Source organism: Genypterus blacodes, unplaced genomic scaffold, assembly GCF_046128005.1.
Source record: "Genypterus blacodes isolate CSIRO-AG114 ecotype Tasmania unplaced genomic scaffold, CSIRO-AGI_Gbla_v1 ptg000036l_1, whole genome shotgun sequence".
NCBI lineage: Eukaryota > Metazoa > Chordata > Actinopteri > Ophidiiformes > Ophidiidae > Genypterus > Genypterus blacodes.
The window spans coordinates 572,881-599,590 of record NW_027466849.1 but is presented as its reverse complement, the minus strand read 5'-3'; the positions used below and the strand labels follow the sequence as shown (position 1 = coordinate 599,590).

The window sequence follows — 26,710 nt, the reverse complement described above, 5'->3', positions numbered from 1 at the left end:
CTCTCTCTCTCTCTCTCTCTCTCTCTCTCTCTCTCTCTCTCTCTCTCTCTCTCTCTCTGTATATTGTACCGGTGCGCTCAGCAAGGAAATGAATAGTCTTTTGGACATATTCCCTGACTGCGCAAATTCCGTTGCAATAACACAGCTGCAGCCTGGATCCTCAGATGGAGGCTCGGTGTGAACATATGCAGCGAGGACACGGACAAGTTTGTTTGCTTTTTCTGAACCTAAAAGATGACCGAACAAGCTGTTCAGCCGTCCACGGCACCCACAAAGCATGTGACACCACAGTCATAACAAAAGATCCCCTTTCATGTTGTTACTCTTGACTATAGATGTCACACAGTGGACGTGAGATGTGACTTAATTGCCACAAATAGGGGCAAAATAGTGGATAAATCGGCGGACAGCGTGGTGAGTGCGCTTACCTTCTGAGGCCAAAGCGCACCGGGCCAGAAGTGATAGCATTCCCGCAGACAGCAGACACTTCACCAGCATCCCTCCTGCTCCTGCTCCCGCTCCCGCTCTCCACCTGCCCCTCACGCCGCGCCGCTCTCCTCCGGCATCCGTGCTCGTCGGCGGGCACCCGTCAGCAGGCGGCTCCGCTCCGACGGTTCCCACTCCGGGATGACCTGTCCGCCCACTCCTCAAACCGGGAGCCATTTGCGCATCCAGCGGACAAGTTCCTGAAGTTTCCGTCGTGAATAATACATCGGATCAATCGCGATGTGGGAACGGGAAAGCACAGCGGTCCCGCGGGTCTCGTCGTGTATCCACGGCTGGAGGGGGGGTGTGGGGGGGTACTAGGGTGGCGGTGGTGGTGGGAGGTGTGTGGAAGCGACACCGGAGGGGGATGAAATGCGAGAAACGTGCTCTACCGATCCGCTCCGCTCGGTCCACCCAGCGCGGTGTGGCGCAGGGCGGCGCGCACAGTTTGCCAAAGCTGTGACATTTAGCTGCTGGCGGCGAGTCGCCTCAGACAAGGTGGGAGACGGATGACAGCTTCAGAGAGGGAAGCTCCGATCAAACACCAGGGGCGGACTGGGGAGCTGATCAGTGAGTCACCCGGCCCCTCCTCAAACTGATGCAAATTGCCTCTCTGCTGTTAATTGCCGGGTAAAAGAAAAAGTCATAGGCCAGGTAGGAAGGTTGGTAAGGGCGACCTCTGCTGGATGTGTGGGAGCCACACAATCAAGAGGAAGTCGAGTCATTTATTTAAATAAATAAATAGATAAAACCTTTTTCATCGATTGAACTCTGTAGGTGGGATGTATTAAAATGTGACACGTAAAAAAAACTAATCGTAAAATTATTCTGCACATGAATGGACTTCATCTCGAGGACAATAGAGTTTGCTGCCGGGATTGTGAGTGGATACGTAATGCTGTAGTACCTATTCACCGCCGCAAGATGGCAGCCAAGTTCCAGAGTAATCATTGAAGATGCCACATTTGTTCTTCTTAATCAATTCCTTCTGAAATGTGTGTGCAGTTATATTTTCCTCATGAATTCATTATGTCAGTCAGCAATAATATAATTCAAAATATTGGCCTCATTCTCTGTCAGGGGGAACTGTAACAGGTTGACCCATATTAGTCACATTGCTAAGAGACGTTGGAGGTTTCCAGACAGCCCAGTTTAGAAATCACAAAGGTATAAAAAGGCTGTTTAGGGATGTAGAGCGCAAGGTACAGAGTCATTTGTTGTCCAGCTACGTGTAAAAACTAGATTACAACGAATGAAAAAACAGACCGAGTCAAACACAAGCTGCATCAATAGCTTTTTTTAATTCAAAGTGAATCTTAACAATAATACACCATAAAGTCTTATTTTGACACTCACCAAAAGAGTCACCTGGAAAACCCGCTTAATGTGACAAAGTAGAGAAGGCTTGGTCACACCTAAATCACTGAGAACTAGAGAGGAAACACTATCGCAAACTGTAAAGAGACATCACATCCATAGAGTTAGTTTTCCCAGTCCTCATACTGTAAATATTGCACAGTGCAATTGCTACATGGCAAACTAGTGTAGCACAAAATAAAAAAAGCAAATGAAACCAAACGAAAAAAACAAAGCCACAAAAATCTACAGGTATTAAAACAGTAACAGTTCAGATTTCATGATCAAGTCTATTAGATGAGCAGTTTGAACGGATGATCCCATAACTTGCAGAGTGGATTAACTCTGAAATTCATACAGATGACCAGAAAAGTAATAAGAACTGAGTAAAACAAAAAGCATCAAATGGGTTAACAGTAGCACATTAGACTAATACAGACCCTGAATTAACATCTCTAAAAGATAATACCGCAGCAGGATGTTTTTGTTTTTTTTTATCATATCAAAGACAGAATTTTAATAGCACTAATTTTAAAAATGTCTGTTTTTTATCTGTTTAATGTTAAAATTAAATCTCAAAAATGTTTATCCACAAATCCAGCTGTCAATCATGTGGAAATTTTAAAAACAAAAGGTTTCTCTCCTGTTGCATCCATTCTTTAACTATAAGTATGGGAGAGTTTATGCAGGCGCATTGCTGGTGAATACCTTTGGAGGAATCAAAACACAGATTACATTTCACATGCTTATTACTGGGGAACTATGTTCCAGCACTAATCTGCCAAGTTCATGCCTTGTTGTCATAAGCCTTCTTTCCCAAAATGATTTTTCACTATGATGGGTAAAGGATAGAGGTTTAAAAATTTAAAAGATATTAAAAACACACAAACGCTTAAATGTCAGTGTATAAATGCGGATTATCACACTCGTGATCAACTTTGCAGAGAAGCCACAATCATAGACGATTTATGGTTAAAGCATGGCTCCTCTAATATTAAAGGCCAGTGTTGTCAACTGTGCTCTGGTCGCCACCTTTTCTAACTCCAGCTGAGCTTCGCCTTGCATGATCTGAGCAGACCGCTTCTAGGCAGACGAGTGAAGCAACTTGGGTGTACATGCAAGGTAACGTAAAGCATGGAGATTATCTAAGAACACTTATTGGTGCAATAACTGCACTATGTAAAGTATTGCATCTGCTGTTCAGCTGTGAACTGAGTGACTATCCAAAGTGTTGAGCTTCATATCATTCAAAGTCTGTGTGTTTTGAGTGTGTCAGGCTTTGGGGGCCATCTAAAAGGAGAGACACGCCGCCGCCGCCATGTACTCGTCCTCTGTCATGTCTGCAAGCTTATCAGAGGAGCACAGATCCCTGGAATGACAGTGGGATGAAGTCCTGTTTTAGGTTCTTTCGATTTGTGATTTGTTTTCCTGGTCAAGTCGCCATTAAATAACTTCAAATGATGGATTGTTATTGGATTCTACACCTTCCCTCCCCCCAAAACAAGCAGAGAGGTGGTGGACGAGAACAGAACCCTGCCAACCACCAGTTTCAATCCTTACTTTCTGAATCTCAAGGCACATACGCAGTGCTGCTCACACTGTTTCAATTTCAGTAAGGAACACATAACAACGGCCACAGTTTGCATTGATAAAACATCACTTTGACATGAGATACTCATAAAGGGGAAAGCGATCTAAACACAAGGCAATTAAACAAATTGTGGAACAGATATCTGAGCCAGATATAACGTTGAACAGATAAAATGGTGGCAATAAATATTGATTCAAATCAATTAAAAAAAAAAAAACAGGTTATAAAACATTTTTTGGGACAAATACCTTGGGCAAAATTCATTTCGGACAACAGTCGAGTCACCCAAACCCTTACAAACCTGTGGTTTAATTGCTTAGTGGTGAGTGTGTGCATGATTTGTGGAAAAATATCAGAAGCATTTCATTGAACACATTGGATTATTTCTGGCATCTCACACAGCCGAGTACTGATGCTATACCATTTACATACCATGAAAAAAAGATCAATCAAGCCTGCAAGCTACAGCTTTAGATGTGTACAAAACATCAATATGAAAACATACAAAAATTAAGTTACATAGATACATCATTTTTATATGCAGTGATGAGCCCGAAAGTTTAATAAGAATAAAATACTGATGCAAAACACACACACCCCCAGAAACAACAAATGCAACTAATGTTCATCATCAGCAATACAGTAGTTACAATGACACTCCAAATATGAACGCAAAACACAAATCAAAACCACTTCTATTTCAGATAATTAGGGACCTATACAAAAATAGCAACGCTAGGTTGAAACTCAGAGAAATCACCTAATTTCACAGCTATTGAAGTGGCAATCATCATATAGCAGCTTATCTATGATACATTCAAGAAAGAAATGATACGACTTATTAAGCTAGACCACACCTCAGCCATTTTTTTTTGTTTAAATACGATTTTGTTTAAATTTAACCCCATTCTACAACTACAGTATTACTGAGGTTGATGCAAACAGAATAGCTACCTTGCTCAGAAAACGAATTACAGTCTTTGGTGCTGCACAAGCAACTTCATTAGAAAACAAAAGACAAAAAAATTACACACATAACTAGTATAATGAACAGAAAAATACACACAGCATATCTAAATATACACATACAATATATATATATATATATATAAAGAGACTGGTGCTACCAGCATGTATATATATATGTATGCATCTTCCCTGATGGAATGTATAAAATAAGCAGTTGACACAGATAAGCCTTAAACCTTAAACAAATGGTATAATGTAAAGGGAAAAGTTAACTTTGTCACACATGCATAAATGAGAGAATTGCACACAATTAGCTCACACCTTATCAAGCATCTGTACTAAATAGTCTAGCTTTATAATATATGTCCATATATGTGTGTATATCAAATACTGCATGGTCTGCTCAGGCTTAGAAGTTTCCATACCGTGAATTAATTAGCATTTTTTTCCTTACCTAGTCAAAGCCATGCCCAACACACACTTCTACACATCTACGAAACAAAGTGAAAACACTCAAAATGAAAATACAAAGACAAAGAAATCAACAACTATTTAGATTGTATTGCAGTTTCATCAAACAGTACAAATACTGTTAGTAATAAGAGTTTCACTAAATAGAAAGTGATTATCAAATATTAAGCAATACTCAGTACTTGCACTTTTTACACTAGTTCATTCGGGGGAAGGAGAACAAATAAAAACATTTTTAAATGAAACGGCAAGCATTCGCAACAGCAAAGCATGCTGCTCTCCTTGAAATAACAGAAAAGTAACTCACTACACACTGAAATACTGTATACACCGACTCCAAACAAGCACCGCTATCCGCGATACACCACATCCATGCAGGCTATGCATGGACATATACACATGTGCATACATATATAGATTTATATATATATATATATATATATATATATATATATATATATATGTACTGTATATATATATACACTCACACATAGGATGCATCGACTGATTGGAATTTCAAGTGCTGCAGTCCAGTACATTAATATCCATGTATATAGTCATATATAAGTAGTAACATGAACAACCTCAAATATGTAAGGCACTATGGCTGGGGACAGTTATACAATGCAGCGAGTCTTGTGACACGAACAATAAGAGCAACGTCTATGCATCTTTCCGCTTACATTTTTCTGCTCATGCAAGACCACATGCAGCGTGAGGAACAACCCTATTTTAATCGGTTAATAGACTTGACATTGCTAACACCGAAGGACACCGAAAAGATACAAATACTTCAAACGCAGTACAACATACACTGTGGACGACATGTGCATCTGTCAATCTAGAGCTAGAGACTGGGATGGCTTTACAAATACGGATGTGTCTTGCACACGTAAGAAGGCAATATAGAAAAATAGCTGGGATCAGGGGTGCAAAGTCTAACTATTCAACACCACCCCAATTATTTACCTGTTTTGAGGAGTATTCGTATAAGATCCAATGCAAAGATATATCAAATGTGCAAAACACATTAAGTTTGAGTGTAACTACTCATTCATTCTTTCATTCGAATCATTCATACAATATTTCCTTCTTAATCTTTGCCCAATTCCTCTCCACCATTGGAACTTTTTTAAAGCTTGAAGTTCAATTACACACAAGTCTACATTTCAAAAATAGCTTGCTTTCTCTGTGGTTGTGCCATGGTTTTGGAAATGAAAACCATGTTGTTTGTGGTTTAGGATGGAACTTGCCTTGCTGACTCAGCCCTCAGGTGGTATGAAGGGTATGTGGGCAGCGTCGTGCAGAAACCGCCCAGCGACGCTCAAATATACGGGTACTGGTTTATTTTGGTAGGGCTGAGAGGGAAACTGGTGTAGGCGGGCGAGGCAATGTAGGAGTGCGGGGGAAAGAGGGGTTTGAACGGGCCCTGCGGGTGCAAGGTGGGCGAGGGCAGCAATCGGGTGTTGATGCCCACTGTGACCTGATGCACAATGCCTGCCGGGTGGGAGAGGTTGTAGGTGGGCTGGAGCACAGGGCGCGAAGCCCCAGGGGAGGCCAGGATGTGGGCCACCGGTGCAGCAGTGACCAGGGGCCCAGATGGGGGATAGGACAACAAGGTGGGCTGGGTGTGCGGGTGGCCCCCGAGATGGGGATGGGGGCCTGTGGAGTGGTTTGGGCTGCTGTGGGAAAGGGTGAACGTGTGCCCGTGCATGGTGGGAGGGATATAAGCCTGTGGTCGCCGGTGGGCAAAGTTGCCGTTCCATTCCTGGTGGCAGGAACCGTAATGTGGAACCTTGAGGACAAAAAATAACAGGCTCGTTAGTTTCATGGGAATGAGTCACTAGATGCTGCTATGGGCCATATTTGTACAGGTCTGTGTCGTGTCACGGACTAATCATTAACAGCCGTGTGACACATACAGATACATTTTTTCTTAATTTTACAATGTAATAAGCAAACAGGGAGCTTAAATGCGGCCTTCCGCTTAAAAGGATCGGTAAAGTTAGTTAGTTTGATTATAGATGGTAGACTAAAAACAACTTCTGCAGGTGAATGGAATATACACATCCATTTTCGAGGCCGGAGTAGAGGTGCCATTTCAAATATTCCCTTCCCTACGTGTACACATTGTGTTTATGGATTTTGCGGCTACACGTGCTGACCTGCGCAAAGCCCATGGCCTGCTGCTGCGGCTGGAATGCAGGGGTGATCTTCTGCGGCCGGTTGAGGAGGGGAGTGGAGTGGTGATGTTGTCGCCCAAGAATGCCTCGCCCTTTGAGGTGGCATGCAGACTCTAAAACTGGAGGGGGGGGTGGTAAGATAATACAAAAAGCAGAAGTCAACAGAAGAGGAGGAGAGAGGAAGATAATGCCCTGTAAATGTGCTCATATAACGCAGTGTCCAGAGTCCATTTCACAGAACAACAACGGCTACAAACAGAAAGTGAATTAAACCACAACTGCAACTTAATCCGAGTCACAAAAATGGCAACATTTGTGTCAGGAGGCTTTGTGAGCTTGTCAGTGATTTGAGCTGCGACTGATCAGTTCCCAATCTTTAAACATAGAAGGATGTGTGTCCTCTGAAAGATGATCCAGATGATTATAAATAGTTTGTTGGATGTGGGAGGAGTTGGTAAGTAAGCTTGTTCATAGTGCTTATAGTGGGGTCAGACCACCTGCTATAAATATCCACGGTAGCACTAGAATAGAAAGCTGTGCCCTTTTATGTGGGGCTTTAGCTGCAATAGTTTGAGTGTCAGTGAGGGAGATGCCTTTAAAATGAAAGATGATTTTTAGTCTTTCTACATTTTCAAGTATTAAATCTAAGTATTTATAGAGAACACTTCAAATGACCTGAAATCAGTGGTGTCAGCAAAAAAAAAAAAAAAGACAGCGACGTCCCACTGACCAAAGCCGCTATAAAGCCTACAAAGTAACATGCGGGACACGGGTTCAACGTCTGAAGAAAATATTCATAAAACATTTCTTCAACGTCCTCTGGCTGAAGTAAATGTTTGGAATATTTAAATCAGGACATTAAACATTGCCCAGTTACTACTCATGTCTTATGCCGCTTTATTACGTGCACACCCACACAGATAGAAGGGGGGGTAAAGGGGGCTCTGAAAGTGGCAGCTTGAGCCAGAGCAAGGAAATTTGACAGCAAACAAATATCCACACCAGAGTTCAGAGCAGATACTTCAGGGCAGGTCACCCATAATCACCTGTGAGAACCTCTTTGGCCTACTAAGGCAGCGTAATCCCAGGCCATGTGACCTGTGGAGCAGACAGCAGCAGTGGTGACTGGATCTCTGCGCTACCATGACCTAGTAAGCCTTCTGAGTGGACAACTGCATCTAAGTGTACTTCAGATACAGAGCGTGAAACTAAGCGTGTAGGAGAAAATGTGTCCTGTACTAACATCGCAATGTTGATTTACGTTCAGGGGAAAACCTGGACCTAATCAAGTATTGGTCCCTGACACTATCTGATCAGTGCTTTGACATCTACACAAAACTGTCAACACCATGTCAAAACATATCAGATGCATTTTTGTTGTGAAAAAACAATCCAACATGTCAGATGCGTTCAGTCTTTACCTATGTGGCCAGGTGTGTCACCGATAGCAGGGTAGTTGTTGTTGTTCTGCATCCTCATCGGAGGGACCACAACAGTACGCACTGTTGGTTTGCTGGGCTCCGTCTCCGGAGCAACGCAGGCAACACGGGGCTCGCAGTTCTTGTTGCTGTTTGCGATGTAGCGTTGCTCTGCGAAGGGACTGTTGCTATGTCCAGACGCGTCTGAGGCAGGCGAGCTGTCCACTGTGTCGCAACCACTCTCCTGTTCATCATCTGACATACTGCAAGAACGCAAACCAACCAGAAAGGAAGTTAGAGAATATCTTTGTTGTTGTGTGGTGAGTCACAGCCAGCAAAGCAAAAACATTTACAGAAGCGTACCTGTTAGGGTGTTTGCAGGGCGAGTTGCTGGACTGGGCCGAGGCTGAAGAGCTGGTGCTGAGCGTGCTGTCTGGACTGCTGAGGGAACACACCCTCTCCATACTGACTGTGCTCTGACATGCATCACAATCTGCATTACCTTTACATCTAAACAAACAGAGGAACGCCAATAAGGTAAACCAAACATTTGCAATATTGTGAGAGGTAACCTGACGACAGCGAGGTCAGTACTCACTCCCCCATCGAGTGTCTCTGCACGTTCTCCTCCTCATCACTGCTGATACTGATGACGCTGACGGTCGGACTAGCTAGGTCAGATATCACCATGGCCTGACGCTGCTCCTGTGTCACTGAAAGTTCCTCACAGTCCGGCTCCACCTTGCAGCAATTCTCATCGTCCACCTCTACCCGCTCTGTTCCCTGCTGCTTTGCATCAACACGCCCTTGCTCTGGACATCTGGCTTCTTCCTCCACTACCTCTTCCACATTCTTTGCTGTATCAGCCATCTTTGGGGACTGGCATGCTATATTTTGGATGTTTATGTTTTGGGTGAAGTTGCTGCCCCTGCAAAGAAAAATGGTGTCACATTCATCAAGGGAAGTGATCTTTATTTTTGTGCTTTTGTTCCTCCAGGTTCCAGAAAGCCATGCATCATACCTGTTCACACAGGGCCTGGGTCTCTTGTTGGCAGCTGGCTGCGGCCACACCACATGTGCAATGCCTATGTTGATTGGCTGGTGTGTGGACATGGTCATTTGGTTGGTTAAGAATGGCTGGGGGTGGGCAAGCATGGAGCTGTAATGGTTACCATGGGGACGCACCTTGCTGCATTCGGAAGACATACAATTGCAAATTGAGTAAAAAGCCTTTAGCGCCATTACTGACAAAATAGTCAAAGTCACTGGTCCCGAAGGACATGAATGAGTCATCTATTATTAATATTCAGGGGAGCAACTATGCTGTATCAGAGCGCTGCAGCTGTTCCAAAGGGGGAGCACAGCAGCAAAACATATTAAAATTTATAGGCAAATAAGAACAATTGCCTGTTCCAAATATACACAGACATTGTGGTATGGCTCTATGACAGCAGCACATAAATGACTCACCCCCACTCGCCCATTCTCTGTGCACCCGCCACAGAGTCTGATGCCAGTGTGGTTGGTGGTGGGGGCACTGACGTCACCTGCTGCCAAGTGGGCACCAAGATTTGCTGTGCATGGTTGGACCAGGCCTGTTGAAGGACAAAAGAGCAGAAAAGTAAAAAAAACAATCCTGATATGTTATGATTTGTACTTACTGAAAAAGCCAAACTACTAAAAAAGGATGACTTCATCACAACCTGTGGATTCTTCTGTGACCTCTATTGCGACAAATCCAATCCCTGCTACCTTACCTGTGTGATGACTCCAGGTCTAATTTGTAGGGGCTGTATGGGGGGTGCTTGAGTGACCAGAGGCACAGAAGTATCCATTCGCACAGAGTAGCCTGTTGGTTTTGCTGTGTTTGTGGGTATTCCTGTAAGAACGAGAGGACATAAAAACATTTATGCCTGGGAGAATCACTACTCCCCAGACAGCTAAAACTATAAATCATACGAAACAAATAAAATACAAAGACTACAGAAACTGATGGGTGTAATGATTTACGAGTCTCACCTTGAATGGTTGGGGGACAAAGAATGAGTGCCGGCTGAAATGAGTCGCTGCATCCAAACTGACCACTTCCTGTCTGCAGTGGTATTCCAGGGTGGATCACCGAGGGGGCTGAGGGGGCTATCCCCTGTAAACCCCAAAACACATATGATATTTCTCCGGAAGAAAATGATGAATAGGAAGCATTTAAGAACCAGTAGATCTGTGTGAGGAGCAGCTTCAGCAACAGGGTGTGAAAGAGATTTAACCTGCTTTTTCTGCATACCTAAACTGCTCCAAATGATGTAAAGGTTAGTGTACTGCCCCAAAACTATTTAATACAACCCAATATAGAGTCGTACATACTCCAGTAATCAATACTAATATTTTACGCTTGTGGATATGCCGCTCATGATCTGTAATGTTCCAAATGTCACAGCCTTTATGTGCAGGTGCTCCTGAATGTATGCACAAATCATAGGTTAAGAGTTTGAGACGAGTTATCTGGGATCATTAAAGTAAGTGTTCTGAAGCCACATAACTAAAAGGCAGCTTAACAAAGCACAGAGCAGCATGTGCCTCTACTCGTGGATCAGAGTTCACCACTCATGCTGCCTCTCATGCCTCGCCATAATCACATTTCTTCCATTACAAGAACTAGGGCTGTATTGTTCTGTGGCGGCTCTGACATGTAGTTAAACACATGACAGGAAGCACAAAGCAGCCTTCAGAAGCTAATACTAAAAACCTGTAACATGTTCTTGTTTAGTCCTCCTAAACAAGAGATTTAGAGGCCTAAGCTGTATACTAGCATATACATTAAATGCACTGTGTATCCATATACACATGAAGAGCTGGAGGGGTTGTTGTTTTTTGTTTCTCAGATGATCCTAATTGAAAATACAGCACTGCTTTCTTGCCGTGTTTGCTGATGTAAACAAACCTCGTACAGCATCAGAACACATCAGTAAATTGGATGCTCTTGTTGTCTAAAGTTACTCTGTGGTAATTGACTTCAACAACTTTTCATTTTGAGAGTGAAAGAGCAGGTTCCAAAGCTTTTGATGGTGAGGCTTTTTGCTTTCATTTGGAACAAAAAGTGTGTCTTTTGCAGTTCATTTTATGGCTCCAAGGGAGAACAATCTATAGCCAATGAGTTTTATTGACCAGTAAGTGACCGAGTACTTTCTTTCTTTTAAGAGGGTTAAAGCTGCGAAGGAATGAGAGCGCTCCCTACATCCTCATTATATCCACGCTGTAACTATTAGACTGTGTTTTAAGCGCTGTGCCCTCGTTCAATGGTCTTGATCAGTGCTGTGACTTGTTTTCTGATTATAAAGATCCAAAGCAAAAGAGGGTCACCTGCTTTCTTTCTCCTCAGCAACATTGCTGATTTGCACTGTTGCCATGACCTCAACAACATGACGTTATCTAGTTGCCATGACAGCAGAGCTAAGACGCAATAAGACAGGCCAGTCAGGATCCAGCAAGGAAACCAAAGATAGAAGATTGTAAATGTCTGTTGTCTTCAAAGGAGCATGTGAACAGAAAATGACTTCCTGTGTCAACAGCCTATTTTCTGTGCCTGCTTTTGCATTTTTAGACAGTATGTGAGCAAAATACTAACGTAGTGCTCTAATTCCCACACATTTAATAGTCCACATATGATCAACCATAGTTTATCTTCAGTATTATTCTCACATGCCATTTTATCAAAAGGTCCATAGTCTAATGCGTTTGAGTTTGGGGTCATTAGGTTTGTTTATAGAGCTTACTTGAGCGTGGACACCAGCCATCTTGCTGAAGGGGTGGTTGACTGAGGCAGCAGCGGTTGTGGTCACAGGTCTGACAAAAGGACCTTTACTTCGGTTGGCCACCTCGTATGCACTTGGACGAGTCCAGCACACATCCATGATATGGAAACATGACTTCACACTGCAGGCGGAAGAATGAGAGGGGGAGGTCAAGCCTTGAGGGAAGTCTAGAATGGCAAAAGGACTGAACAGCCTCTGCAAAATGGACTCACTGGTTGCTATGGGGAAAGTCGAGCAGGTGTTGCATTGTCACAAAAGGGTGGCTGAGCGCTTCAGCAGGGGCAATTCTCTCCTCCGTGTCAATCAACAACATCTTCTTCAGCAGGCCCACAAACTCTCGACGGTCTGCCTTATCTGCCAGTAAATCACTACCTTCCAAATTCATCACCAAGTTCACCTGGCAGAGCAAAACCTTGCTATTAAAACTGTTACAATAACTGAGCGCACACACACACACACACACACACAACACAACATTAATAAACCAAAGACAAATCATAAATGAGGAATGGAAAATTACAGGACTTCACAAATACTAGTAGCTGCCTGGAAATGTTCACCTGTGGTTTTCTAGCCAGACCGCCGAGCGAAAACCCCACTTAGGTTTCTAAACAAGGGTTCACTGTCTTAGTGAGGGGAAGTGAGATTGGATGTGCTTTTTCACATTCCAAGTAATTAGATGTGTATGCTTGGATCTGTTCGTAGAGCTGGGGCTGTGCTTCCTCTGTCAAAGACCTAGTGCCCTACATCCTCCAAAACAGTTGATGTTGAACTTCCTCTTAACTTCTGTGAGTACATTGTGGTCTGAACATCTGTAGGTGTGTTCTTCCTTTGCCGTGTACGTACGTGCGCTATGTCATCCAAACAGCTGAAGATGTACTTTCTCGCTTCCTTTGATTTCATCCCCGTCTCCGTCTCGTGATCGTCTGTTGACTGTGGGAAGAGAAATGGTTCCGTGACAATTTAAGAACGTCATTCAATAAAAGCAGCTGTTACGCACCATCAATTTGTTAGGTTAATGGATCTTCTTCCTCCGAATAGGTTTATTCATGCTACCATAGAAACTGAGGAATAAGTGGTACTTTGAGCTTCAGGGAGTATATTTGGGTCTTGTTCTCAAAGTGTAAGCTTCAGTTCAAGCACAATTCAAGACAAATGCCATTGTAATAACACAGAGATGAAGGTTGACTTTTTTTCTGTGATGATCTAAATGATTTCATAAGTTTATCTGACAAGAGCTCAGTCATTAGCTGTATTATTTAGTTAACTCAAGGGAAAGTGAGCATGACTTCAACTTCATTAGGTACAACAGCCCTTGTTTGCCCAGAAGTAGGAAGAAAATATTTGATGATTGAATTGGAGTCTGGTATAAAAAGACAAAATTGAATGTTTTCCTTCATTGCTAACACAACAGTTCAGGCCTCTAAACACTCCTTACCTTCAGTCTCCATGCTGCATAATGTGAGTCAGATTCTCTGCAAAAGAACCGTGTTGTCTTTGTCCCCGCGTTCAGTAAGTGCTCCCCTGGCAAACCTTGCGTCTGAGAAATGTAGCGAATCTGAAAGATGGAGGATATTAAGACTATCAACAGAGGGGAAAAACCTCCATAACCATTTTACACATTATCACAATTCATACATCAAATAATAAACATTTTTATCGTGCTGTAGCTCTCTTAGGACTTCATATCCTTTCTCATTCCATGGGGTTAGTGAGTGCTGATAGAGCTGGTAATTTATTGTGTGGCGTATGATTCCTGTGTTTCCTTCACCCCATCAGTTCTCAAATGAACTTTCACTGTCTGCAGATGTTTGTGCGTGGCTGTGTACACAGCAGTGACGTCTGCAGAGACCTTGAAAATGGCACATTCACGAGAAATAGTTTAACTCGTATGAAAGCCCTGTGCCTGTGTGTGTGTGTGTGTGTGTGTGTGTGTTTGTGATCATATGAAAAGTGTCCAGGTCCCATTGCAGGTAAACTCTGATGCAGATGGTTTATGGTCTCATGCAAAGTGCAGTGTGCCGCAGTGATGTTTGTCAGTCAGACGCCGCGGGGCAAGAGAGTTACACGTTTGTGAGAGGAGACGAACAAGAGGCCAGGCTGACGTCAATCACACCTCAGTATAAAAGACATCATCCATTGGCGATTTAGCGGTGAAAGGTGAGGATCATGAATCAGGCGCTGATATTTTTTGAAGTGGCACCTCTGTTGCAAGCTCGTGGGATGACATAACACTGTGGCCTCTTTTGGAACACACACATTTATAAGTAGATGCAAATGTTTATGGCAGAGATACTCCAGACAAACACCCTTTCATTAAACGAGAGGAGCTACAAAAGAGAGCTAACGACACACAAACAGATTCGCTAATTTCACTAAAACGCAAACAGAAAGGGCACAGAAAAATATGAATTTTTGAATGATTTACAGGTTGCACTCCCTAAAATAAATGCCTAAATGCTAGTGGACATTTTGCCTACTAGATGTATGTGGACGTGCTTATATTGGGACTGTGATAACGTTTATGCATTTACTGGGGTTTCACAGGGGATGGTTGAGTGGAGATCCTGTTGCTTATAACACATTGTGTCTCAATTACTCCCTTTTGGCACCATTACATTGTGTGCATGATGAGAATTCACTGTCAAAGCTGGCAATTTTAGCAGGCGTTACGCTGGAATTAAGTATACTATACATTATATTCATGAAGCCGCTGGAGTGTACGTAGTCCCAAAGCATCAATGTTAACAGCAACAGGCAGTGTGTGGGCAGGAGCATTCTTGTGAATAAGGAAATGCCTGGGTTTTTCCGGGAAGGTGTGTCGCTGCACTTCTTGGAGGGAAACCGAGGTCGCCACTGATAAGAAGCAACAGGAGCCTGGGCCAAGAACAGACAGGAAGCCTGGGCACACTTAACTTCCATGACAACCCAAATAACAATGCAGAAGATAGCAATATATTTTTATGCCCGTCCATAGTGCAACAACAAAACAAAGATCCTCCAGCACATTTGTAACAGTTGGCTACATTTCACTGTTCATGCTTCCAACTCCAAGATAATACTTTTCCGTTTCCCCTGACCCACCCTACATAACTCAACTTCCTCTTGAGTGCCAGCATGGCCGAGCCCAGTAGGTTAAAAAAACAAACTCAGCATGGGCACCTTCCCTTTGACAATACGACAACACACACACTGACATGGATGCACCACTAAGACATAAAACTATTATAGGGCACAAATAAGGAGATCTGCAAGACATAGAATTCATTCCTGAGGCAATCACAGCCACGTTGGCTAAATTGTGAAGTTGTTTAGATGTAAGAGGTGAGCTGTGGTGGTGTAACAGGGGGATGGGGGTAAAACGGGAGAGGGAGAAGGGGGGATGAGAGGAGGAGGAGGAGGCGTTAAGAGTTATAAATACGATATGCTGTGTGGGATGGAACAAGACCCCGTTAGGAAGGATAAGGGGAAGAAAACGGAGAGGAGCATGGCCGAGTGGGCCTCTGCTCCAGCTCCGGCCCGATCACCAACGTATGCTCTCAAACAACAGCTCTTCTCAGAGATCTACGTGACTTGAACCCAAGTGTTTCAGGTGAAAGATGTGCTTGCAACCTCCTCTATGGATCAGGTTGTTTTGAGTGTTTCCTGGTATGCTTCTATGAGCATTTGGATCAGCACATAATAATAGACGGTAACATGAGGAGAGCTGGTGTCGACGGGCTGAAATCTAAAACACCGAACTCTGCTTTCTCATCATGAATTACTCACACGCTCTCCCACAAACCACCAACACAGCCTCCACAATAGAATGGCTGAATTCCATTTTTACTGCCATCACGTCTCTCTCACCCTCCCTATCAATTCCATCTTTATCCCGTCTCTCCTCATCAACCCCAAATCCCTTACTAAAGTGAGCCCCAGATGTCTCTAAAGCAGCTTTGCAAAATTGCATCACGCTGATGGACTCTGGCAATGAAACAGCTTCTGTATATTTGAGTACTGCTGTGCTCAACTCAAATCTCTTTCATAGGTGTTGTGTTATCCTTCCTTGTCTTGGTCCTGGGGAGTGTGAAACACTATGCCAGGCCAAAAAGATACAGTGGTATGAGTGTAGTCTGCAGAATGGTGGAGTGCTGTAATGCAGTGTGTTGGATAAGAGAGCGGGATCTGGGTGAGACGCTGCTGGCAGGCATGGCAGAGCAAGGAATAGACACTCAACATAAGCCCAGATCAGTCTAGTCTCAGGAAGACACAACTGACAGGGGCAGACATCCAAAAGCCCCAAGCAGATATCCTAAGCATGCAAAGACTATTAAGCCCACACAATCCACAGGGCAGGTACAGTGCACCAAGAGGGAAACACAGCACTAAACACAGCACTCAAACGGACACACTCCCTGGTCACATTGGTCCTCCGTCATCCTTTCCTCAAACACTCCATCACCCTCTTCCTTCTCTGTGGCAAGTTTCTTTCATCTGAAACATGAAAATGTCCACCTCCCCCCATCCATGCCTTCCTTGTGTACAAAATCCCTTCAGTACCTTTAAACACAGCATGAGGCCTTGATCTCAAACAGATTAAAATAACCGTTTGGGGGGGCGCTTTCAACAAGGCAACAATGGCATGTTTGTGCCCTAGCTCGAAGCCATCTGTCTTCAAATCTCTGGCTGGATGTTTAAATGTTACCGATGTTGAGTGTCCTCCTTTTTCAGCATTTGTCAAGATAATTTTCCCCTACACATGTTTAAGGAGATTTACACTAACCAGTGTGAGTGGGTTGTTGTGATTGTTAAGCATGTAGTTGTACAGACAAATGAAAAGGGAAAAAAAGAGAGAGATGACTAGAGCTTACGCAGAGTACCCGTAGGTTGGACAGCAAAGAGAAAGAGGCTGAGTGGAAACTGAGGGCAGTGTAAGAATGGGTATGAGGGGGATGATAGTGGGCTGATCTGTGGTTCTCTAAATAAGATAGTTCTGGGTGGGTAAATTAGCTGCTTTTGGTATAACAAATACCAAGGCGGGGGAGGGAAGTTGAGGGAGGTTGAGGTAAAGGAGACGGGGCCTTTTAAAATATGGATTTCCCCAGGTAGGGACAGTACACAGAGGAAAGATCGAGTCATAGAACCCAGGCGGAAAACACAGGAAGAGTGGGAAGGTGAAGAGCGGTATGTGGTGGGAGATGACGAGGGTGTATGACAGCAAGAGAAGACAGGATGGCAGAGGGTGAAAATGAGAGGTGGAAGCTCCGTTCAGATGGTCAGTTACCTGGTCGTACTCCAGGGCCCCGGGGTAGAGGGGCCAGCCCAGGAAAAGCTCCGCTATCACACAGCCAAGGGACCACATGTCTATGGCTTCACAAAACGGCAATCCCAAAATAATCTCTGGAGCCCTGTGGAGAACACAAGCAACACGCCTGTTAGTCTGCAATCATACAATCGTAGCATTAAACATCACAATATGAAACAGTATGACAATATGACATCATAGGGATTAGGAATGAGACCGCGTACGCAAGTAAGTGTCTACTTGTCTGTTGCTCTTTGTTTAACTGTGACATTAGCTCAGCCTTCAGCATGATTTATGTGTTGTTTTTAGATCTGCGTGTTCTTTGCGTTACACATCCTTTGGTGCTGTATTGACAGCTTTAACACGTGCCAACACTGCCAAATGCCTGACATATCTGCATGTTTATTTTACTGAGGGGCACTGACCTAATATAAAGTTTTAAAATGTGTATTGTCACTTTAACATAAACCAATAAAAGAAAGTGTGTGGTTGGTGATCTGAGTCAGAGGTGAAACTGCCTCCAGTAAATAATGTTAGCTGTGTTAACTAATAAAAAGTATAAAGTGAATGTTTCTTCATTGAGATGACATATATGTATTTTTCTTTTACAATAATTTTACAACTCATTTTTGCATAGGGTCTGTGTTACATCACATAAGCTAATAGACTGAATGTGTGAGTGTGGTGTGAACGCAGATTAATTATTGACGACACCGTGCTGTGCCTCATGTGGTCAGTTTAATTTTAGATGTACAGTACTTTTTACATGGAGTGAGAACACATGCTGCAGGGAAATGTGTCATAATTATAGCACACGCTAAAGTATGTGAACGTCATGAAGCAGAGTTATTTTTTGTGTTTCATGGGGGAGACGTTAGGGAAAAGGCATTAGATTAAAACACTGAAAGAGTTTTCCGTCTGTTACAGATTTCAAAATGTGACAAATCTACAACTAGTATTTGCTGCAGGGTTTTATAAGTCTGATTTATGCTTACTGGGCTTTGTGTAGACTTGACTGTGAAGATTGCCAAGTCGATTTTGCGATGCCTCAGCTCCACATACCATTCAACATTCAGCTGGCGCCACCATTTAGTGGAGCATGCGCTGCTTCACACTATTATTTTGAGTGGGGTAATTTATCTTTTAAATATGTGGTTTTCAAAATTTCTAAAATGGGACTTCTGTGATGAAAAGCTTTTTTACTACTCATGCAGGTACTGATATCTAGAGCAAATAAACATGCATTATTAATCATATCACAGCATTATTACCAATGGCCTGGGAATGTATAACACACGTGTAACACTCACTCCTCAGTGACCTGTGTTGTGTGCGCACTAGCGTAACCAAGCATCAGCAGGCTAAGCCAATGACTTAGCAGGTCAGTCAGGCTGGGATCAGAGCTTTGACAGGCTGTTCTGCTCCAGACAGAAGCACAGACACCTCTTTGTCAGCTATGTGTGAGCTCTGTGTAATTGCAGGTGAGTCCAGACTAGTTCTGCAATACCATGTCAGACACAAAACAAGTGGTGACACTGTCCTGTCAGTATCAATCTGGGTAAGACACACTGACAACTGTTTTAGAACACATCACAAGGCCTTTTTAATTTCAGCAGTAGCCATAAAGCTTATAAAAGGTTTGACATCCACTGCTGTAGAGATTGAGGCTCATATCTTACATGTATATGGTACAATCAGGGACCGGCTACAACTGCAGTGGAATCATAAGTAACATTCCACTCAATTGTGCAGACGTTGGACATTAAATATCATTGTTTATTGTTTCTCTACATAGCTGTTGTCTGACAAAATAACAACACTGCGAACCATAGTGAGGTGACTCCATTGTTTGGCATTGCGTAGCCGTGTTATTATCTCAGTGAGGCATGAGGGTGAACACAGACGTCGCTTCACTTCAGCGGCTACACGAGATGAACTCGCATCAAACAAACATATACAATCCATATGGTCTTAAAGTTCCTAACAGACAACTGATCTCTGAAAATTCTGAGCCAAGCATTGAACTGTGGCTGAAGCTGCGTGTGGATAGCAACAGCAAAGTTAAGACCTGCTAAAATAAGTTTTAGTCAATTTTATCTTGTGGTCTAACAAATGTTGGTAACAGCTGGCACAGCAGCAGAAAACAGATGAGGAAGTAATGCCAACACTGTCAGCTGCACAGACAGGTCCTATTTATAAGAAACAAGTTTTCCCTGGAGCTGTGCGGAGAGAGCTACATCCTGGACATTCAAAGGAACAATTAGGTAATAGGGGAATATCGGACTGACCAGCACGACCTCATCGGCACATCAATATAAGCAGGTTGAGTCTTATGGTTGAAGTATACGATGTAAAATAACAATTGTTATGAGAAACAGGTGGCTTGGTAGTCACAGAGTTATTAATTTCAGGAGGAAGATGACAAAGAAAACACTGAAGGGAAAGCAGAGGTGCTACAATCAGAAGATTACATTTATTCCCTTGCTTTTCCTCATTTGTTTATTACTTTGTAATATTCTTAAAATCCTGCATTGTGCTTTTGGTCTGTTGTTGCCAGTACAATGTGTAAAGAAGGGAGTGCAATAAGAAAGCCTCGTAGAAAACAGCAGGTCTCTCTCATTTCGTTTGAGTGGATGTTGCCATGGTTCCATAGCTATGTCTTAATGAGCGAAACACAAGCTTCCCCCCTCCTCCATGAAACTCAATCTATTTTCTATACTAAGGATATACATACAGCTGAGGGGCTTCTGGATGCTAGAGGAACACCTCGTGACTGTTGTTAGTCTCATGTGCGTAGGCCCCAAGAAAACTGAGAGCGCACACACACACAAACACACACACACACACACACAGGATTCCATGAACTACAACAGTCCTGTTTTAGACTTTACATCGCTACATCCTGAATACCGGTGTGGGTATCAAGGCGAAAGGAAGAAAAAGCACCACAGGGTCTGGATCTCATCCTTGCCTGTGGTGCTCCAGGCGTGACCGGGCTCATCAAATATTGTTCACAGAGGGGATCACCAGTCTGTGTCACTGCACAGTTCAAGTCAGGGTGTCTGCCTCGAGGGGATGAGATCTGAGGGAGACAGCAACTCCTGACCAGCACTACTTACTTATTCCTTTGCATGTTTTCAAAGCCACAACTTGCACTCCATTTATGAAGACAAGTCGGGTTATGAGTTACATCATACCCCAAGATATGTTGCATCCTTTATTTGGTCCCTTTGCAGAGGGAGCTAACCTCTTCCACCAGTTAAAATACACGCTAAAGGAGCTGTATGAAGAGTGTTCGTACACAAAAAAGTGTGTTAGTCACTTTACAATGCATTGTGTAATAGTAATGAATACTAAACATTGAATTTGAATCACAAAGAAGAGTTCAGTCTCTGGTGTTTACGTTTATGCTAAATGTATTTTCAGATTTATATTCAGATTTAAAGGCATTCAGTTTGTATTGTCAAAATAAATGTGTGAAAATCTCAAGCAATTGTTTCAAATCATTTATTGTACTGTATTATAATGTATTACTTGGTCTATCTTTTGCAGGCATCCTTTACGATTGGAGGCGCCGATATTGCACAGCTAAATGTAAGATCATTATCCCATCAACCAAGAAGTAACCGCTCAACTCAATTTATCTCACTATCTACAGTACATGAACTCTTAAGTGAACAGCACATAATCACTTTTCAATTCCAATAAATGAAAACAACAAAAGGGAAGAAAACTCATACTGCTTACTCAAAAGCCTGAAGCATTGAGCACACTTTCCTTTCAGTCACAGAAGAAAGGGGGAATAATATGGCAAAATGAATAAATGAAACGCATCAGTGAGTTCAACGTTTTTCATAGAATCTCACGAGTTATTGGTGAAAAACACCTTCGGAGGCAGCAGAAGGGGAAGGCTCATCTTCAAAGAGCTCTCTGTGCCCGCTAGCAGTGCTGTCAGTCGCCCGTTCAAAACATTCTCCTGTGCACTGCTCACTTCTAGGGTTTCGCCCATGCCTCACTGAAGACAACAGAAAAGAGCAAAACCAGATTCAGGAGAGGCTTTTCCCTTTGACACTCAGTGAACCTTGATTGTGTGACATTCGGCTTTGGTGAAGTCACTTCAAGACCCACATAAGACTAATCACCTCAACGCAATGCCTGCTGGTTTGTTTTGGAATGAAAACCAACTCTATGGCCATGAAATAGCCTCCAAAAACACTGGGGAAAATTCAAAATGTGCTTGCCTTTTTACTTGGCCTAACCAATGTTTCTGTCACACAACCTGGATATGTCACTATGTTTTTACAGCTCCTTCACAAAGCATCTTTGGCCAAAGAAATGAAATCTTTCCCCAGTCACTGAGTTCAACAGATTGCTCCTTCAACCCTAACAGCTGCTTTCATTCCCCCCTCTGTTTGTCTTTCTCAATCCCTAAGTGGCTGATACACACGGTAACGTTCTGCTGGAAGAACTAACTGGATGTGCAGAAGAACAAACAACGTAAGGGTTCACGTGTGCTAAAATATTGTAAGAAGTCCTCAAATCCGAAAGGAATCAGGGCTGCCACTGTTAACATCTTTTATGTAAATATTACCTGAAGAGCCGGGACACATATTCATAACAATATTCACATATGTGTCAAAAATGGCACATCATATGTTAAACAAATCATCACAGAGGAGACAGATAATGAAGCATCGAGTGTTTTGCAGAAGGAAGAGGAGACACTTAACTCCATTATTTACACGTCACCAAGACAACGGAGACGGTCTAAAGGCTGCAGTAGGCTTCAGCAAATGTAACCTGTCCAACATGATTTGAAAGGTAAATGTGTTTACACGTGACAAGCTCGCTGCCATCCAGCATGGAGGAGGAGGTGGAGTGTGTGTGTGTGTTTGGTAATATCAATGCAATTCACAATAAACAGCATCAATTTTCAGAGGGGGTCAAGGTTGTTTACGTGATTTCAGCATCTTCTGTGCTTGTGTAATCTGTGTGTGATGGTTAAAGGCAAATCTATAATGGTTCAACATGTCTCCGTGGAAAGTAAGCAAGAAGAGTGTGAGAGAAAAATCTCACCCTATCGAACATTCACACCTCGCCACATGCAGTCAATCGCTCTGTGAAGCAATCGTGCTTGGCAGGGTGGCTAGTTACATTTAAATGTATATCAAATTGAATAATAATTATAATAATAATTTGGCTGACAGGAAGGGTATTCTGACCTCCGTCCCGCTCTATATCCAGAGTGACAGATGAAGCATACGGCAGACTTAATAGTTCATACAGCACAAACTGCACTTCACGGAAAGTAGAAACATTGAAACTGATCTACTTCAACGCTATTTCCAGCCAAACTACTCAAAGAAACTGTGTTAGATTTACATTTCAGGCATTAAATATATATGTAGGGATGCATTAACAAATCTGACACACTGGAATGGGAAAGAGACACACACAATCCCTCCATGTTCGTTACAAACACACCACCTCATTAAACAGATCAAAATATAATGGCAGAAGGAAGTCACTTGGTATTCAGGACTCGTCTCCTGAAGCTGACATTAACATGTGGGATCAATTCTGAGTTTCATTCGTGCAAGTCAGCACAAAAGTCTACTCAGGGGAACAACAATCTTAAATAAGATGGTGACAGACATTATAAATCTAGGTTTTCCCACAACATCTTCCCCTATGGTGACATGGTTCAATAGGAAACACATTTGTCATTTGTCTCTCCAGTGGCTGTACACACCACATCAAAAGTTCACTTCTCATAGTGAAGTCGCCAGCTTTGCACATTGCAGTAACCTGGGCTTCTCTTCGATTCTCTGTTGATTTGCTTGTAGTTAACAAGCTTAAAAATGTAAATACAAATATTTGAATTGTTAAGCACCACAGGTCATTTTTCCATTTGTACATTTTCCACTAACCCATTTTCTAATAGCTTTGCTAAGCTTAAGGTGTCCAAAACTTGGTGGGGAGAGATTTATTCTCTCATCCGGCTGTGAGTAAGAGGGCATTATGTACTGTGTGTGTTCCTGTGATGCAGGCTCAAACGTTAACTTTCTCTACTACTATAGAAACGTTTACCAAAAGTATTGTTGGCTAGGAGAGCAAAGGCAAAGGAGAGAAATCATCTACATTTCTAATTCCCAGCCATGATCTAACACTCCAGAAATAGTTGTCTGATCCACACTGGCTCCATCCTCAAAGAGTGGAGGCCACTGTCGACTAGAGAACAACTGCATGCTTTGACAGCTCATTCATAAAGATTATTCTCATACACACACAAATTTGGGCTCCAGTGCAGGTGGCAAAAAAACTAAGACACAGATCAGGCAGAAAAATGTGGCAGAAAAATGATCTTCCAGGAACTGTAACTGGATTATTCAGTGGAACTAACCAAGGCGTGGCAGAGGTAGAAGTAGCACTTGTACCTTGGATAAGGATACAGAGCTTTAGCCATGTTTTGCACATGTAAAGCACTAGCTACCTGGCACAGGAACAGTGTTACAGAATTAAATACCCTCAGTCATTTGGTATTGTTAAGCTTAAGTTCATGTTTGCTATTTTTATTTCAAGCAGGACAAAATAGAAGTCTTTACAGTTTGCAAAACATGTATAAAACGTAGCTTATCAAATGTTCAGGTCAGGGCTATGCACGCTTGAAATACATAGCAAACCGAGCCGGTGTGTGGCCTTGGTAATATATCACTGCCAGCTGTTAGCATCTGTGGGGCCTTCAGTCATGAAGGATGGGATTTTCAAGGTAAAGCCTCAAAAAGGTTCTTGAGCCTTTCACACCATAGCCATTCATTCTGATAAGAACGCGAGTCAGAGCCATTCTGGGATAAAAACCCAATAATGGAATCTGTAGCACCTGTGGTTCCCTTCCTTTCTTTAATCTAAATCACCCAATTACAAATTCAGGCAGGCAGGCAGGCTAGAAAGGCATATATTTATTTCCGGAATGACTGCACAGCACACAAAGCTCATAAGTACAACATGCATCAAAGCCTCCTCGTGGCTACGGGTGTAAGAAATTGCTTTGTACCAGCATCTTACACAAGAGCCTTGCCTTGAACATGCTTCGACTGCACTTCTCCTACTTTGGCACACAGTTGGGATAATTCATGAAAAGTCTCAGCAACAACACTTACTTCTTTATCTCTTATGTTACTTTGTGCACTGCTGTAATCTAAGTGATGCATTGTTGTAAAGGGTGTACCAGACGAAAGCCAATAAGCTGCTGTATATAAGAGCTACACGTTACACTGCTTTTTCCTGATATATAAGCAAAACAAACATGTCTAATCAATTAACCTCTAATCCTATGATGTAGAGCTCAGCGCTTTCAGAGGGGGGCGTGGAGTTTGGAGGGGTGGAGGGGTGAGGATGTGATGAGTGTGTGTGTTAGACACATAAAGTAAAGACTCAGGTGAGTTATGAAAGGCGCAGCTCCACTATAAAGCCTGAGAGATCAGACCAAAACATTCCAAAATACTGAGCTGGCATATGCGAGAAAGCAGAGTTACTGCGCCTCAGGAAAATGCCTCTCTGCTGACAAAATGTTGCACCATGTAACATGCATTCACATGAAAATAGGGCCTTTATTGTGAAGCAGCAGTTTCACAATACACTATAATACTGTATCTATGAACTGCTGTCCCGCTGTGGCATGTCCATTAGTGGCATATTAATATTCTAACAGTTCTCCCATACAATGACTGGAAATAACTCATGGTCATATACTTGTTGTTTAAAGTCATGTGCTTCAAAGTGGTTTGTAAATTCCTGATAACCTTTTTACACATATTTATGAACATCAAAGTCAAATTGATTGTTTTCATAAAAAGGTAGCGCCAGAACCAATCCTGACACACAGACAATGACTTTTTAAGATGATGTCATTATGTGGTTAGTACCAAAACTATTTGACACTGTGGCCAATTGATTTTGTCATATAAACAAAATCTACAAATCATTTAAATTCAAAGAGTGGATATGAAAATGGAGGCTAGTGGATTTGAACTATTGACTAGGACAGTTGGCCAACAAATATTTAAAGCTGCGCACACCATCCAACACACACACACACAACCAATTGGAAACACGAAAAGCAAAACAGCTGATGTTAAAGTTGTTTGACCTTGAGCGAGTATGTGAGAGCTCTCTAGTATTTCAAGCTGTCCCTATTTCATTCTGGCTGCCTATGTGCTTCACCATCTATAGAAGTCGAAGCACACTGGCTAGTTTCCCGTGAGCTATTTTAAGCGAGCCTTCACTGTCAGCCTCAGCAACGCTGTACCCTCACGGTATGGTCTGCATATTTTCGTCTGTAGCGGGGCACAACATATTTACAATGTTTGGCAATGTCGCAATTAGAACAGTGCACTCAGAACATTTTGTACTGACAGAATCTGATCAAAAATAAATCTAATGGAACTACTCCAGTCCAACATTGTATACGTCAACCCAGAACTACTACTGATATCAGAATCTCTATGAACCTGAATGAGCAAGAAAACATACAGTGCTAAGACGTCAAAAATAAATGGAAAATAATATAGTATATACAACTCTGTGTGAGCTGTAATTGAGAGCAGCCATCTCAATTTTTCTTTATGCATACATAATACCAACCTGAACACCAATAATCAAAATAATAAATCTATATCTTCATTGGAATTGCCACGATGAGACATTACCACAGGATATGTCTCTCAGTGTATTGTCCCTGTGCGTGTTAAAGAGTGGAATCAGTACCGATTCTGTTGTCTGTACTGAACTTCCTCCACAGAAGCGCCGCATTACACTGACAGTTCTATTTTGAGTAATTTCCTGAAATATGTGACGTTAACTAGATGTGAGTAAACGCAGACGTCTCCTTGTTTGTCTCGGTATCTATGTGTGTTCTTCAGCATTGGACCTGGGTTGGTTTATGTCTCTGTTGTTACATTGTGCCTCATATTGTGATGTAGACTATGAGAATGAAAGTAATAAGTCATCTGTCAACACCCAAACAGTTGAGGGTATTCCAATCGTATGAATAAAAAATTTGTAGTGCTTTTAAATATAGATAATGGTACTTTTTTTAATGGGTAACCAACATGAGGACACAATTTCTAAACATGGATTGG

At 42.6% G+C, this 26,710-nt stretch overlaps 2 protein-coding genes across 3 annotated transcripts in view; both read right to left on the bottom strand.

Moving 5' to 3' along the window:
- Positions 1-663, bottom strand: part of kiaa1549lb (KIAA1549-like b) — a 43,156-nt gene extending 42,493 nt beyond the window's left edge. The window contains exon 1 of the mRNA XM_076146838.1: positions 429-663. Coding sequence (XP_076002953.1) covers positions 429-663 — 235 coding nt within the window. The remainder of the gene's footprint in view (positions 1-428) is intronic.
- Positions 664-1,763: 1,100 nt separating this feature from the next.
- hipk3b (homeodomain interacting protein kinase 3b) overlaps positions 1,764-26,710 on the bottom strand; it is a 35,868-nt gene continuing 10,921 nt past the window's right edge. The window contains exons 3-17 of one of the 2 annotated variants that reach the window (XM_076147043.1): positions 17,550-17,673; positions 13,722-13,841; positions 13,130-13,216; positions 12,496-12,680; positions 12,245-12,404; positions 10,494-10,617; positions 10,232-10,353; positions 9,945-10,069; positions 9,496-9,663; positions 9,073-9,402; positions 8,838-8,984; positions 8,478-8,737; positions 8,103-8,154; positions 7,039-7,175; positions 1,764-6,668 (exon numbers count right to left, since the gene is read on the bottom strand). In XM_076147043.1, coding sequence (XP_076003158.1) covers positions 6,136-6,668; positions 7,039-7,175; positions 8,103-8,154; positions 8,478-8,737; positions 8,838-8,984; positions 9,073-9,402; positions 9,496-9,663; positions 9,945-10,069; positions 10,232-10,353; positions 10,494-10,617; positions 12,245-12,404; positions 12,496-12,680; positions 13,130-13,216; positions 13,722-13,841; positions 17,550-17,673 — 2,674 coding nt within the window. In that variant the 3' untranslated portion in view covers positions 1,764-6,135. The remainder of the gene's footprint in view (positions 6,669-7,038; positions 7,176-8,102; positions 8,155-8,477; positions 8,738-8,837; positions 8,985-9,072; positions 9,403-9,495; positions 9,664-9,944; positions 10,070-10,231; positions 10,354-10,493; positions 10,618-12,244; positions 12,405-12,495; positions 12,681-13,129; positions 13,217-13,721; positions 13,842-17,549; positions 17,674-26,710) is intronic. The other variant, XM_076147042.1, reaches the window with a different exon arrangement.